Source organism: Epinephelus moara, chromosome 3 (assembly GCF_006386435.1).
Source record: "Epinephelus moara isolate mb chromosome 3, YSFRI_EMoa_1.0, whole genome shotgun sequence".
NCBI classification, from domain to species: domain Eukaryota; kingdom Metazoa; phylum Chordata; class Actinopteri; order Perciformes; family Serranidae; genus Epinephelus; species Epinephelus moara.
The window spans coordinates 5,996,126-6,012,024 of NC_065508.1; the positions used below are offsets into that span (position 1 = coordinate 5,996,126).

The 15,899-nt window shown below is 39.5% G+C and overlaps 5 protein-coding genes across 9 annotated transcripts in view; 4 read left to right on the forward strand and 1 right to left on the reverse strand.

Annotated features, from left to right (window-relative positions):
• The window catches only part of txndc15 (thioredoxin domain containing 15), a 6,175-nt gene extending 2,591 nt beyond the window's left edge, over window positions 1-3,584 (reverse strand). The window contains exons 1-4 of one of the 3 annotated variants that reach the window (XM_050040258.1): window positions 3,376-3,584; window positions 2,098-2,417; window positions 1,080-1,226; window positions 647-810 (exon numbers count right to left, since the gene is read on the reverse strand). In XM_050040258.1, coding sequence (XP_049896215.1) covers window positions 647-810; window positions 1,080-1,226; window positions 2,098-2,417; window positions 3,376-3,472 — 728 coding nt within the window. In that variant the 5' untranslated portion in view covers window positions 3,473-3,584. Of the gene's footprint in view, window positions 1-646; window positions 811-1,079; window positions 1,227-2,097; window positions 2,418-3,137; window positions 3,332-3,375 lie in introns of those variants that run through there. The other 2 variants (XM_050040260.1, XM_050040259.1) reach the window with 2 other exon arrangements.
• A 1,569-nt stretch (window positions 3,585-5,153) lies between these two features.
• LOC126388389 (tripartite motif-containing protein 16-like) overlaps window positions 5,154-15,899 on the forward strand; it is a 15,185-nt gene continuing 4,439 nt past the window's right edge. The window contains exon 1 of one of the 2 annotated variants that reach the window (XM_050041512.1): window positions 5,154-6,445. In XM_050041512.1, coding sequence (XP_049897469.1) covers window positions 5,169-6,445 — 1,277 coding nt within the window. In that variant the 5' untranslated portion in view covers window positions 5,154-5,168. Of the gene's footprint in view, window positions 7,608-15,899 lie in introns of those variants that run through there. The other variant, XM_050041511.1, reaches the window with a different exon arrangement.
• LOC126388391 (tripartite motif-containing protein 16-like) overlaps window positions 8,626-15,899 on the forward strand; it is an 11,713-nt gene continuing 4,439 nt past the window's right edge. Inside the window, exon 1 of one of the 2 annotated variants that reach the window (XM_050041514.1) lies at window positions 8,626-9,943. In XM_050041514.1, coding sequence (XP_049897471.1) covers window positions 8,670-9,943 — 1,274 coding nt within the window. In that variant the 5' untranslated portion in view covers window positions 8,626-8,669. Of the gene's footprint in view, window positions 11,102-15,899 lie in introns of those variants that run through there. The other variant, XM_050041513.1, reaches the window with a different exon arrangement.
• On the forward strand, window positions 12,094-14,604 carry LOC126388393 (tripartite motif-containing protein 16-like). Its single transcript, XM_050041518.1, has one exon. The coding sequence runs from the start codon at window positions 12,168-12,170 to the stop codon at window positions 13,827-13,829; it is 1,662 nt and encodes a 553-aa protein (XP_049897475.1). The 5' UTR covers window positions 12,094-12,167; the 3' UTR covers window positions 13,830-14,604.
• The window catches only part of LOC126386527 (tripartite motif-containing protein 16-like), a 2,846-nt gene continuing 2,600 nt past the window's right edge, over window positions 15,654-15,899 (forward strand). The window contains exon 1 of the mRNA XM_050038925.1: window positions 15,654-15,854. Coding sequence (XP_049894882.1) covers window positions 15,654-15,854 — 201 coding nt within the window. The remainder of the gene's footprint in view (window positions 15,855-15,899) is intronic.

Below are 15,899 nucleotides of genomic sequence, written 5' to 3' on the forward strand. Positions count from 1 at the left end.
TCATTAATAAAACCCTTCATTTAAAAACTGCATTTTGTGTTTACTTGTGTCATCTTTGACTAATGTTTAAATTTGTTTGATCTGAAACATTTAAGTGTGGAAAACATGCAAAAAAGTAAGAAATCAGGAAGGGGGCAAACACTTTTTCACACCACTGTATGTTTTTATTTATGTATGCCTTTTTACTTATTTATTTTAATACTGTACCTGAAGTTATATTTGGGCAAAAAGGAAAATGTTTCTTAACCTGTGTCACTGTTTTTGTTTGTTTGTTTGAGATGATTATTGAAAAGCTGGTTGTATCTTGGTTAAAATGTTCTATTAAAGCAAAGATAGAAAATATTGCAAATTGCAAATTTTATGGTCCAAATTCCAAATTCCAAAAAATTGTAATCGGTGCAAGTCTAACCGACACACATGCATACTTTCAATATCTCTACACTTTTTAATGGATACCTAATCTAATAAGCTAGTTTCCGTTGCTAATGACACTGAGTTATATTTCTAGCACATACAGGGTAACATTACCTGAGCCACAGGCCACAAAAACATAATAAAAATCACAAGTCTCCTAATGCCCCTTTAAAGTGGGATTTTACAAAAGGAGGGATGAGACACAATAACACCAGAGAACATGACCATTCACCTGCTGTGCTGAGATGCATCCAGTGCCAGGAAGTGCATGCTGGGAAAGACTCGGGGCAGGGCGTTAAAGTGAGGTGCCAGGCTGGCTGAGAATTGGCACCAGGCGGTGAAGAACAGGACCACAGAGCACTCTGTGCTGTTAGCATTCAGGAACTCCATCAGGTCCTGAGAGAATCAAGAACAAAGAGACAGAGGGATGGATTCTTCTCCTCTCGCATTTTATTTGACAAACAGAAACAGATTGTGATTATGAGAATCATCAGCACAGTCAGATCATGTCATTTACAAAGTAGGTGGTGGTGGCATTGAGGAAATACTGCAGAAAAGCTAAAATGAAAGACAAAAAAAGGCTAGGCTACCAATATAAGCGTTCAGATGTGAACAGTGTTGATGGTACTCCTCAACCAGTGAGCCTCAGAGGGCAGCATGATTACCTGTGAAGCGTTGAGGACCTGCACAGTGAAATTGTCCATTCCTGTGACGTTCCTCTTATCACAGTTCACCTTGTACGTCTTGGCGGCCTCTGTGGTGTTCTGCTCCTCAGTTGGCGTGATGTCCGCACGCACTATGTCAAGAGTGATCTGGAGGTAGACATCAAAAGAGAAGTCACCTTTTGCACTACTGCTACGACTACTGCACTCATTACTATTTATTTTGACTGATGTCAGCTGAGGCATGCTTCTTGAAAATAAGCAAATTCAAAGTGAAATCAAAATTAGAAATCATAACTAGTGAGACAATTATACAATTACTGAATTATCTACCAAACATTTTCTGTATTTATTGATTAGCTGTATGGTTTATAACATGTCAGATAATAGGAGACATCTTCAAATGTCTTGTTTTGCTCAACCAGAAGTCAAAGACCCAAATACATTCAGTTTACCATCATATAAGACAAAGAAAAGCAGCTAGTCTTCACACTGGAGAAGCTGTAACCAAATAATGATCAGTGTTTTTGCTTCAAAACTTACTTAAATAATTGATCAATTATCAATATGGTAGTGTAGATAAATTCTCTGTTGATCAAATAATTGATTATTAACTAATTGTTTCAGCTCTTATCTAAACCCAGACAAAGCTTAGACATGTTCTGCATGATTGTAGCTTCTGACATTTTATGCATTTTTGGGCAGGATTACCTGATTAAATTAACAGATGTTAAGAGACAAACATTTTATTTATACAGTTAATACTGCATAATGGATATGTATTTTCTACTATCTTGAAATCACTGTTTGACGTCCCAAAAGCTCACATGTCGTAGTAACTATGTATTTCTTAACTATTTGGCCATTCATTACACCCAGTTGTTGTTTATCATCAGAAGAATTGGTAGAGAATGTGGAGATACCAGCGAATCTTTACCAAGGTTGCCCTGGAGCCAGGTGTTCATACACTTTGCTGCAATTTACAACTCCTACTCATGTTACAGTGCTCCCAGCAAGTTACCTGCTGTGATGATTCGGCACTCATGTCCTCCTGTGACTCTCCTTTAGCATCCACAGCAGGTGAACCGCACTGGGCACTGTTCTCATCACAAGGCGGGGAAAAGCCTGACTGGAAGTCTTTCACATTTTTGGGGAATAGGGATTCGATGTCAGATGGATCGATGGGGGCTTCGGTTCCCATCACAGCATCTGCGATCTCAGCTGTCTTGAACTGCCTCTTCGGCAGAGAGTCCAGGTCTTCTGACTCCACGAACTTGGGGCTGTTCTCCAAGTCGGACACTGCATCCTCTGGCAGCATGAGCTCCAGTGACTCATCATTCTCTGGAAAAAAAGTCAATTATAGATAATGAAGATCAAATTCAGTACAAAAGACATTTCTCTCGTGGCTGTCCTTCCAGCTTAAGACTTTTAAGCTTTTTGGCAGTTTGTCTGAAGATTATCTCTTACTTCTAATTACAGCCCTCTTTTTCTTTGCCATAAGCTGACAGTTACCTCCCATGTGAACTGCTGTGTGAGTGAGTCAGTCTAAAAGAGGTGCACTGAATAAGTATGGCCTGGTTCCAGATCTCTACACCACAACTCATACCTCCAATTTGTCCAGTGAGTCAAAGAGAAGTAATTCAACTGAGGTTAATTTAAATGGTAACTTGGTCTGATTACCAGGTGAGAAGAGGTCAACCAGTTATGAATATTCAGTTAACCATTAATAAAATGTACACCTACCTAAGAGTAATGCAGTCTAATGCAGAAGCCTTGCATTAATGCCTATCTTCATTAAGTTTTCTGTGTAAAATGTTTGTAAAAGGTGATATTAATATGATCTAACTAATGTCACATTAGCTCGAGCTAGATCTCTCCAATAAAATCAAGTCATAAAACTCCCCAAATTGTTGCTCTTCTTTACCAGTATGTTTTAAATAAAATGTGCATATTATTTAACGTGAGTGCATCGCTACCGTTTAAACTAATATGCTACACGAATAGTGTTTACAAACGTTTGATTATGAGTGTAATGTTAGCGTTACAATAGCTCTAACTTACTGACTTGTGGTAACACCCACAACTTTGGAGCAATGAACAGGGCTCGATTGTTTAAGCTAACTGTCAAAACGATGTGGTTTATACGTGAACACGACATCGAGACGACTAGCTAGCTTCCTGACATTTAAAGCAATTAGCAGTTAGTACGCTAACCGGTTACCAAGCTGTTAACGTTAACCGTCGTGTCGCAGTGTTGAGCTAGCACTGTTTAGCTAACAAGCTACTGTCAGTCTCTTACCTTGGGCGGTCGCGGCCGAAAATATAAAAACGTCAGAATAATAGAGCGTAAAAAATAAAACAAACGAGATGTGACATTTACTGAAAATCCCCGTCATATTTTTGTGAATTTAGCTAGATGCAATAATGAACGGTTATCACGACATCTTGAGATATGAGGTGGTCAGTTCATAGGAAAGAATATTTCGAGCTGTGGCGGAAGAAAATAAATGTTACACCACCGAACTCTGCTTCCGGACATTATTCCGACTTCCGGAGGGACCAAATGCAAAACTAATGAGTTGAAAATAATTGCTATGTTGTCTTTTATTGTGCTTTTATTATTCCAGCCAGAAAATAAAAACTTCAAATATGATTATCTTGTCTTTATGCTGAAGCAGGAGTAGGGAAATCCAGATTTAACAAGTGAAATATTGTACACTGTAGGCTATTGACCTTACAGTCTATGCTATTAACCGACTTTATTTTTTTCTTTATCACTCTTTATTTGTTGGCTACATCTACCAAGCAGGCAGATAGGAAGGGTTACACAGGAAAATAGTAGTTGAAAGAAGGTGTATTGTATTGAAAAATTATTGGAACAAGGTGTAAGGAAGGCTGGGTTTCCTATTTCTGATCTATTCCATTTGGATCTTATTTAATTTTATATTTTTAATTTTATTTCATCAGATTTTAAAAAAAAAAATCTTATTTTATGATATCTTGCTAGTTCTTAGTTGGTTATTGACTTTTTATTGCTTATTGCTTTTAAATGTATTTCTAAAGCTTTTATTTGCTTATGTAAAGCTCTTTCAATGCCCCTGTGTTTGCAATATGCTGTGTAAATAAAGCTGGCTTGCCTTGTCTTGCCTTATGTGGGTAATTGATATTTAATTTAATTAACATCAAATCACCTGTGCTGATTTTCAGGCAGAAATAGTACTGATATGTGAAATTATATTGATTTCAGGTTTTTTTTAAAGATATGTTTTTGGGCATTTTTGCCTTTATTGGATAGGACAGCCAAGTGTGAAAGGGGGACAGAGGGAGAGGGGATGACATGCAGCAAAGGGCCACAGGCTGGGCTCGAACCCGGGCCGCTGCGGCAACAGCCTTGTATATGGGGCGCCTGCTCTACCACTAAGCCACCGACGCCCCAATTACATTGATTTCTTTGTGATTAGTCACCAGAATCTCTATTTACATATGTATAATGCCGGTTTTATGAAAGTATTTATTACTTTATATCATCCTGGTCCTGTCTGGAGTTGGCATACTCTGTATTCATGGACACAATACAAAGATGAGTCTTGATAGAACCCTTAGATCCCTAAACTTTCTGCTGTTCATTTCCCCAAAAGTTAAAGTTTGTTAAATTATCAGAAGTTTTAGTAGCAGTCATGGTAGTATTGGATATTCTATTTTAATTCTATAGTTATGTAAAAGATAGACAAAAGCTGTGGTCAAAAGACACACTGCACCTTTCAAACCACTCCTCTTCCTGGAATGATGCACACCTTTATGACTCCGCCCAGACTTTATTTACTGGATAAGGGATGCTTCACCTGCTCAGAGTCATTCAGCTCAGACATTAGTTGTTCCCTCCCCTTTCACAGATCTGCCAGTTTGAAGATGGGTGTAAACACCATGTGATCAAATGTAAGAGCTGAAAGCCAATACACTGCAGATCAGTGAATAAACATCAAGGAAATGAGCTGAGCTTTTATCTGGAAACAGAGAGTGAAACTTACTGACATTCTTTATCTGGAAACAGAGAGTGAAACTTACTGACATTCACTGTCGTCTAGAGGAGAAATGGCGCAGCAGGTGTTTCAGCTGGATCGAGAAAAACTGAGCTGTTCAATCTGTCTGGATCTTCTGAAGGATCCAGTGACTATTCCCTGTGGACACAGCTACTGCATGAGCTGTATTAAAGACTGCTGGGATGAGGAGAATGGGGAGAATGAAATATACAGCTGCCCTCAGTGCAGGCAGAGCTTCACACCGAGGCCTGGCCTGATGAAAAGTACCCTGTTAGCAGAGTTGGTGGAGGAACAGAAGAAAGTTGGACTTCTCGCTGTTTCACCTGATCAGTCCTTTGCAGGACCTGAAGACGTGGCCTGTGATTTCTGCTCTGGGATAAAGGTAAAAGCCTTCAAGTCCTGTCTGGTGTGTATGGCCTCTTACTGTGAGCAACACCTGCAGCCTCACTACAATGTAGCTCCGTTAAAGAAACACAAGCTGGTTGAAGCCACTTCAGAGCTGGAGGAGAACATCTGCTCTCACCACGACGAGGTGATGAAGATCTTCTGCCGCACTGATCAGCAGTGTATCTGTTATCTCTGCCTCATGGATGATCATAAAGGCCATGACACAGTCTCAGCTGCAGCAGAGAGGGCTGAGAGGCAGACGGAGCTCGGGGTGAGTCGCCAAAGAATCCAACAGAGAGTCCAGGACAGAGAAAAAGATGTCAAGGTGCTTCAGCAGAGGGTGGAGGCTATCAATCTCTCTGCTGATGAAGCTGTGAGGGACAGTGAGAAGATCTTCACTGATTTGATCCGTCTCATTGAGAAAAGGTGCTCTGAGGTGAAGCAGCAGATCAGATCCCAGCAGAAAACTCAAGTGAGTCGAGCTAAAGAGCTCGAGGAGAAGCTGCAGCAGGAGATCACTGAGCTGCAGAGGAAAGACACTGAGCTGGAGAAGCTCTCACGCACAGAGGATCACCTGCATTTCCTGAACAACTACCCCTCACTGTCACGTCTGAGTGAGTCTGAAGACTTACCCAGCATTGATATCTGTCCTCTGTGCTCTTTTAAGGATGTGACAGCAGCGGTGTCAAAGGCCAGAGATAAACTGCAGGCTGTTCTGAGTGAGGAGTGGACAAAGATCTCACTGGCAGTGACTGAAGTGGATGTTTCACTGCCTCAAGCAGAGCCCAGAACCAGAGCTGAATTTATGAGATGTTCACATCAAATCACACTGGATCCAGATACAGCACACAGGCGTTTGTCGTTGAGTGACAGAAACAGAAAAGCAACATTGATGGCAATAGACCAGATATATTCAGATCACCCAGACAGATTTGTTAAATGGTGGCAGATCCTGAGTAGAGAGGGTCTGACTGGACGTTGTTACTGGGAGGTGAAGTGGAGTGGGGACGTTTCTATTGCAATTGCATACAGGGACATTGGCAGAACAGGGACCAAAGATGAATGTGGATTTGGATATAATGACAAATCCTGGTCATTAGAATGTAACAGTGATAGTTATAAATTCAGACATAACAACATTGTTACTTCCATCTCAGGCCCTCAGTCCTCCACAATAGGAGTGTATCTGGATCACAGGGCAGGTACTCTGTCTTACTACAGCGTCTCTGAAACCATGACTCTCCTCCACAGAGTCCAGACCACGTTCACTCAGCCTCTCTATGCTGGATTTTGGCTTCCATATACTGCTGGAAGCACAGCTGAGTTGTGTGAGCTCAAGTAGACAGGAGTTTAAAGAGTGAGTGATCTGTGTTGCTGTATGGTAAATGTTAAGGTGTGTCTGCAGTGCAGAGATCAAACATAGTGGGTGAGACTGTGATGTGTCAATTCAATGAAATGGTGAAATGAAAAAGAAATCTTTTATGCTACATATAGGGATATATAGGGATTAAAACTATCTCTTTTATTGATATGTTATTCTTAATATGCTTGTATGTTGTATTTCGTTATGTACTGTGCTTGGAAAATTCTGCATATGCAAAATGTCTGATAAAATCTATTTTTTGTGTATGGTTAAGTCTATTTGGATTTGGGTTTATGAGCATGCCGAATGAATGTGATATAAAGTTTAATTTATTTATTTAGTTTCTTTTACTTGTACCATGTCTTCATTATTGCAATTTGTAAAATGTAATGTTTATTTTTTGTCTACACGGCCTACTGCCGTCTATGCTGCATACTGTGCTGCTGTTGTACTGATGTTATACAATCACATTACCCTTTTATTTCTTTTTAAAATGCAGCAAAAAAGTTCTAGTACCAGAAAACTGGTAAAATTTTAAAAACATAACCCTCTGACAATTAGCTTGCTTATTATCTTATTAATAGGGAATGCAAGTGTCTTTACATTGTAACAGTTTAAAGGAAACATAGTCATGATTTTGCAAACTCACATTAGGAAGAACATGAAGAACTTGAATGTAACCTTGTGAAAGTCTTTTGCTAATCATTTTTGAAAGAGTGCATGACAACTATGAAAAGAATAAGTGAATGTTAAAATTTCTACAAATAAATGAATAGATGATGTTTCAATATTTCACCCACAAACATCTTTTTTTTAAATGCACTTACAAAAGACTGTATTCTTCCTTTCACTGTTTGAGCATCACTAAAATCATTTGTTTCCAACTTAAGTTCTTTCCAACATATTTTTTAAGACAATATAAAATAAATAAACACAGGAAGATTACCGAAGACAATCAAATAAGCTCCACTTCTATCTACAGACAACATGTGTTGATTTAATGCTGCTGATGGTGAGACGAAAATAAATCACTTAGTCACTACGTGCTAGTTGGGGATCTAACTGTGGTTTCTTAAAACTTGATTCTAAAGTTATATTTAGTGAACATGTTTTATACACTACCTTACATAAAGTCTTGCATTTACAATGTAAAGTGAAAAATAACTTTTTTGTCCTACTTAATATCAAATTTGGTTAATATATAAATTGGCTTGATTATGTAAGAAACGCTACAAAATGAATAAAAGAGTCGTGCATGTAAAACTGTTTGAATGGATTTGGACTTTTGAGCATCTGCAAAATAAATGTAATTTAGAGTTTTAAAAAATAGTTCATTTTAGTTATATGATATATCCATTAACTTAACTGTGTGTCAATGTTTACTTCTTAGTACCACATACCAGTAGTAATGGATGATAAAGTAGTAGTAGTAGTGATGGTATATTCTGTTGGGAACACTTGTCTCCAGAGCAAATATTCCATTTTTATTTTACAGTTAGGAGAAAGGCAGACAGCTCTCCAACTGCTCCTCTTCCTGGAATGACACACACCTTTATGACTCCTTCCAGACGTTATTTACTGGCTAGTCAGGCTCCTCCTGCTCAAAGTCTAGTCAGCTCAGACATTAGTTGTTCCCTCCCCTTTCACAGATCTGCCAGTTAGAAGATGGGTGTAAACACCATGTGATCAAATGTAAGAGCTGAAAGCCAATACACTGCAGATCAGTGAATAAACATCAGGGAAATGAGCTGAGCCTTTATAGAAAGTGAAACTTACTGACATTCACTGTCGTCTAGAGGAGAAATGGCGCAGCAAGTGTTTTTAGATCGAGAAAACCTGAGCTGTTCAATCTGTCTGGATCTACTGAAGGATCCGGTGACTATTCCCTGTGGACACAGCTACTGCATGAGCTGTATTAAAGACTGCTGGGATGAGGAGAATGAGAAGAAGAAAGCACACAGCTGCCCTCAGTGCAGGCAGAGCTTCACACTGAGGCCTGACCTGGTGAAAAACACCATGTTAGCAGAGTTAGTGGAGAAACTGAAGAAAGTTGGACTTCATGCTGTTTCACCTGATCAGTCCTTTGCAGGACCTGAAGACGTGGCCTGTGATTTCTGCTCTGGGATAAAGGTAAAAGCCTTCAAGTCCTGTCTGGTGTGTATGGCCTCTTACTGTGAGCAACACCTGCAGCCTCACTACAATGTAGCTCCGTTAAAGAAACACAAGCTGGTTGAAGCCACTTCAGAGCTGGAGGAGAACATCTGCTCTCACCACGACGAGGTGATGAAGATCTTCTGCCGCACTGATCAGCAGTGTATCTGTTATCTCTGCCTCATGGATGATCATAAAGGCCATGACACAGTCTCAGCTGCAGCAGAGAGGGCTGAGAGGCAGACGGAGCTCGGGGTGAGTCGCCAAAGAATCCAACAGAGAGTCCAGGACAGAGAAAAAGATGTCAAGGTGCTTCAGCAGAGGGTGGAGGCTATCAATCTCTCTGCTGATGAAGCTGTGAGGGACAGTGAGAAGATCTTCACTGATTTGATCCGTCTCATTGAGAAAAGGTGCTCTGAGGTGAAGCAGCAGATCAGATCCCAGCAGAAAACTCAAGTGAGTCGAGCTAAAGAGCTCGAGGAGAAGCTGCAGCAGGAGATCACTGAGCTGCAGAGGAAAGACACTGAGCTGGAGAAGCTCTCACGCACAGAGGATCACCTGCATTTCCTGAACAACTACCCCTCACTGTCACGTCTGAGTGAGTCTGAAGACTTACCCAGCATTGATATCTGTCCTCTGTGCTCTTTTAAGGATGTGACAGCAGCGGTGTCAAAGGCCAGAGATAAACTGCAGGCTGTTCTGAGTGAGGAGTGGACAAAGATCTCACTGGCAGTGACTGAAGTGGATGTTTCACTGCCTCAAGCAGAGCCCAGAACCAGAGCTGAATTTATGAGATGTTCACATCAAATCACACTGGATCCAGATACAGCACACAGGCGTTTGTCGTTGAGTGACAGAAACAGAAAAGCAACATTGATGGCAATAGACCAGATATATTCAGATCACCCAGACAGATTTGTTAAATGGTGGCAGATCCTGAGTAGAGAGGGTCTGACTGGACGTTGTTACTGGGAGGTGAAGTGGAGTGGGGACGTTTCTATTGCAATTGCATACAGGGACATTGGCAGAACAGGGACCAAAGATGAATGTGGATTTGGATATAATGACAAATCCTGGTCATTAGAATGTAACAGTGATAGTTATAAATTCAGACATAACAACATTGTTACTTCCATCTCAGGCCCTCAGTCCTCCACAATAGGAGTGTATCTGGATCACAGGGCAGGTACTCTGTCTTACTACAGCGTCTCTGAAACCATGACTCTCCTCCACAGAGTCCAGACCACGTTCACTCAGCCTCTCTATGCTGGATTTTGGCTTCCATATACTGCTGGAAGCACAGCTGAGTTGTGTGAGCTCAAGTAGACAGGAGTTTAAAGAGTGAGTGATCTGTGTTGCTGTATGGTAAATGTTAAGGTGTGTCTGCAGTGCAGAGATCAAACATAGTGGGTGAGACTGTGATGTGTCAATTCAATGAAATGGTGAAATGAAAAAGAAATCTTTTATGCTACATATAGGGATATATAGGGATTAAAACTATCTCTTTTATTGATATGTTATTCTTAATATGCTTGTATGTTGTATTTCGTTATGTACTGTGCTTGGAAAATTCTGCATATGCAAAATGTCTGATAAAATCTATTTTTTGTGTATGGTTAAGTCTATTTGGATTTGGGTTTATGAGCATGCCGAATGAATGTGATATAAAGTTTAATTTATTTATTTAGTTTCTTTTACTTGTACCATGTCTTCATTATTGCAATTTGTAAAATGTAATGTTTATTTTTTGTCTACACGGCCTACTGCCGTCTATGCTGCATACTGTGCTGCTGTTGTACTGATGTTATACAATCACATTACCCTTTTATTTCTTTTTAAAATGCAGCAAAAAAGTTCTAGTACCAGAAAACTGGTAAAATTTTAAAAACATAACCCTCTGACAATTAGCTTGCTTATTATCTTATTAATAGGGAATGCAAGTGTCTTTACATTGTAACAGTTTAAAGGAAACATAGTCATGATTTTGCAAACTCACATTAGGAAGAACATGAAGAACTTGAATGTAACCTTGTGAAAGTCTTTTGCTAATCATTTTTGAAAGAGTGCATGACAACTATGAAAAGAATAAGTGAATGTTAAAATTTCTACAAATAAATGAATAGATGATGTTTCAATATTTCACCCACAAACATCTTTTTTTTAAATGCACTTACAAAAGACTGTATTCTTCCTTTCACTGTTTGAGCATCACTAAAATCATTTGTTTCCAACTTAAGTTCTTTCCAACATATTTTTTAAGACAATATAAAATAAATAAACACAGGAAGATTACCGAAGACAATCAAATAAGCTCCACTTCTATCTACAGACAACATGTGTTGATTTAATGCTGCTGATGGTGAGACGAAAATAAATCACTTAGTCACTACGTGCTAGTTGGGGATCTAACTGTGGTTTCTTAAAACTTGATTCTAAAGTTATATTTAGTGAACATGTTTTATACACTACCTTACATAAAGTCTTGCATTTACAATGTAAAGTGAAAAATAACTTTTTTGTCCTACTTAATATCAAATTTGGTTAATATATAAATTGGCTTGATTATGTAAGAAACGCTACAAAATGAATAAAAGAGTCGTGCATGTAAAACTGTTTGAATGGATTTGGACTTTTGAGCATCTGCAAAATAAATGTAATTTAGAGTTTTAAAAAATAGTTCATTTTAGTTATATGATATATCCATTAACTTAACTGTGTGTCAATGTTTACTTCTTAGTACCACATACCAGTAGTAATGGATGATAAAGTAGTAGTAGTAGTGATGGTATATTCTGTTGGGAACACTTGTCTCCAGAGCAAATATTCCATTTTTATTTTACAGTTAGGAGAAAGGCAGACAGCTCTCCAACTGCTCCTCTTCCTGGAATGACACACACCTTTATGACTCCTTCCAGACGTTATTTACTGGCTAGTCAGGCTCCTCCTGCTCAAAGTCTAGTCAGCTCAGACATTAGTTGTTCCCTCCCCTTTCACAGATCTGCCAGTTAGAAGATGGGTGTAAACACCATGTGATCAAATGTAAGAGCTGAAAGCCAATACACTGCAGATCAGTGAATAAACATCAGGGAAATGAGCTGAGCCTTTATAGAAAGTGAAACTTACTGACATTCACTGTCGTCTAGAGGAGAAATGGCGCAGCAAGTGTTTTTAGATCGAGAAAACCTGAGCTGTTCAATCTGTCTGGATCTACTGAAGGATCCGGTGACTATTCCCTGTGGACACAGCTACTGCATGAGCTGTATTAAAGACTGCTGGGATGAGGAGAATGAGAAGAAGAAAGCACACAGCTGCCCTCAGTGCAGGCAGAGCTTCACACTGAGGCCTGACCTGGTGAAAAACACCATGTTAGCAGAGTTAGTGGAGAAACTGAAGAAAGTTGGACTTCATGCTGTTTCACCTGATCAGTCCTTTGCAGGACCTGAAGACGTGGCCTGTGATTTCTGCTCTGGGATAAAGGTAAAAGCCTTCAAGTCCTGTCTGGTGTGTATGGCCTCTTACTGTGAGCAACACCTGCAGCCTCACTACAATGTAGCTCCGTTAAAGAAACACAAGCTGGTTGAAGCCACTTCAGAGCTGGAGGAGAACATCTGCTCTCACCACGACGAGGTGATGAAGATCTTCTGCCGCACTGATCAGCAGTGTATCTGTTATCTCTGCCTCATGGATGATCATAAAGGCCATGACACAGTCTCAGCTGCAGCAGAGAGGGCTGAGAGGCAGACGGAGCTCGGGGTGAGTCGCCAAAGAATCCAACAGAGAGTCCAGGACAGAGAAAAAGATGTCAAGGTGCTTCAGCAGAGGGTGGAGGCTATCAATCTCTCTGCTGATGAAGCTGTGAAGGACAGTGAGAAGATCTTCACTGATTTGATCCGTCTCATTGAGAAAAGGAGCTCTGAGGTGAAGCAGCAGATCAGATCCCAGCAGAAAACTCAAGTGAGTCGAGCTAAAAAACTTGAGGAGAAGCTGCAGCAGGAGATCACTGAGCTGCAGAGGAAAGACACTGAGCTGGAGAAGCTCTCACGCACAGAGGATCACCTGCATTTCCTAAACAACTACCCCTCACTGTCACGTCTGAGAAAGTCTAAAGACTTACCCAGCATGGTTAAGTCTCTGCGCTCTTTTAAGGATGTGACAGCAGCGGTGTCAAAGGCCAGAGATAAACTGCAGGCTGTTCTGAGTGAGGAGTGGACAAAGATCTCACTGGCAGTGACTGAAGAGGATGTTTTACTGCCTCAAGCAGAGCCCAGAACCAGAGCTGAATTTATGAAATATTCACATCAAATCACACTGGATCCAAATACAGCACACACACTTTTGTCACTGAGTGACAGTAACAGAAAAGCAACATTAACAGCAGGACGCAAGTTTGATTCGGTTAGATTTCTTGAAAGTTGGCAGGTCCTGAGTAGAGAGGGTCTGACTGGACGTTGTTACTGGGAGGTGAAGTGGAGCGGGAGAGTTTTCATAACAGTTGCATACAAGGATATTAGCAGAACAGGGACTGTGTATGAATGTGGATTTGGATATAATGACAAATCCTGGTCATTAGAATGTAACAGTGATAGTTATGAATTCAGGCATAACAACATTGTTACTTCCATCTCAGGCCCTCAGTCCTCCACAATAGGAGTGTATCTGGATCACAGGGCAGGTACTCTGTCTTACTACAGCGTCTCTGAAACCATGACTCTCCTCCACAGAGTCCAGACCACGTTCACTCAGCCTCTCTATGCTGGATTTTGGCTTCCATATACTGCTGGAAGCACAGCTGAGTTGTGTGAGCTCAAGTAGACAGGAGTTTAAAGAGTGAGTGATCTGTGTTGCTGTATGGTAAATGTTAAGGTGTGTCTGCAGTGCAGAGATCAAACATAGTGGGTGAGACTGTGATGTGTCAATTCAATGAAATGGTGAAATGAAAAAGAAATCTTTTATGCTACATATAGGGATATATAGGGATTAAAACTATCTCTTTTATTGATATGTTATTCTTAATATGCTTGTATGTTGTATTTCGTTATGTACTGTGCTTGGAAAATTCTGCATATGCAAAATGTCTGATAAAATCTATTTTTTGTGTATGGTTAAGTCTATTTGGATTTGGGTTTATGAGCATGCCGAATGAATGTGATATAAAGTTTAATTTATTTATTTAGTTTCTTTTACTTGTACCATGTCTTCATTATTGCAATTTGTAAAATGTAATGTTTATTTTTTGTCTACACGGCCTACTGCCGTCTATGCTGCATACTGTGCTGCTGTTGTACTGATGTTATACAATCACATTACCCTTTTATTTCTTTTTAAAATGCAGCAAAAAAGTTCTAGTACCAGAAAACTGGTAAAATTTTAAAAACATAACCCTCTGACAATTAGCTTGCTTATTATCTTATTAATAGGGAATGCAAGTGTCTTTACATTGTAACAGTTTAAAGGAAACATAGTCATGATTTTGCAAACTCACATTAGGAAGAACATGAAGAACTTGAATGTAACCTTGTGAAAGTCTTTTGCTAATCATTTTTGAAAGAGTGCATGACAACTATGAAAAGAATAAGTGAATGTTAAAATTTCTACAAATAAATGAATAGCTGATGTTTCAATATTTCACCCACAAACATCTTTTTTTTAAATGCACTTACAAAAGACTGTATTCTTCCTTTCACTGTTTGAGCATCACTAAAATCATTTGTTTCCAACTTAAGTTCTTTCCAACATATTTTTTAAGACAATATAAAATAAATAAACACAGGAAGATTACCGAAGACAATCAAATAAGCTCCACTTCTATCTACAGACAACATGTGTTGATTTAATGCTGCTGATGGTGAGACGAAAATAAATCACTTAGTCACTACGTGCTAGTTGGGGATCTAACTGTGGTTTCTTAAAACTTGATTCTAAAGTTATATTTAGTGAACATGTTTTATACACTACCTTACATAAAGTCTTGCATTTACAATGTAAAGTGAAAAATAACTTTTTTGTCCTACTTAATATCAAATTTGGTTAATATATAAATTGGCTTGATTATGTAAGAAACGCTACAAAATGAATAAAAGAGTCGTGCATGTAAAACTGTTTGAATGGATTTGGACTTTTGAGCATCTGCAAAATAAATGTAATTTAGAGTTTTAAAAAATAGTTCATTTTAGTTATATGATATATCCATTAACTTAACTGTGTGTCAATGTTTACTTCTTAGTACCACATACCAGTAGTAATGGATGATAAAGTAGTAGTAGTAGTGATGGTATATTCTGTTGGGAACACTTGTCTCCAGAGCAAATATTCCATTTTTATTTTACAGTTAGGAGAAAGGCAGACAGCTCTCCAACTGCTCCTCTTCCTGGAATGACACACACCTTTATGACTCCTTCCAGACGTTATTTACTGGCTAGTCAGGCTCCTCCTGCTCAAAGTCTAGTCAGCTCAGACATTAGTTGTTCCCTCCCCTTTCACAGATCTGCCAGTTAGAAGATGGGTGTAAACACCATGTGATCAAATGTAAGAGCTGAAAGCCAATACACTGCAGATCAGTGAATAAACATCAGGGAAATGAGCTGAGCCTTTATAGAAAGTGAAACTTACTGACATTCACTGTCGTCTAGAGGAGAAATGGCGCAGCAAGTGTTTTTAGATCGAGAAAAACTGAGCTGTTCAATCTGTCTGGATCTACTGAAGGATCCGGTGACTATTCCCTGTGGACACAGCTACTGCATGAGCTGTATTAAAGACTGCTGGGATGAGGAGAATGAGAAGAAGAAAGCACACAGCTGCCCTCAGTGCAGGCAGAGCTTCACACTGAGGCCTGACCTGGTGAAAAACACCATGTTAGCAGAGTTACTGGAGAAACTGAAGAAA

Coding starts and splice junctions, on each gene's coding strand:
- LOC126388393 (XM_050041518.1), top strand. CDS start 12,168: ATGGCGCAGCAAGTGTTTTTAGATCGAGAAAACCTGAGCTGTTCAATC.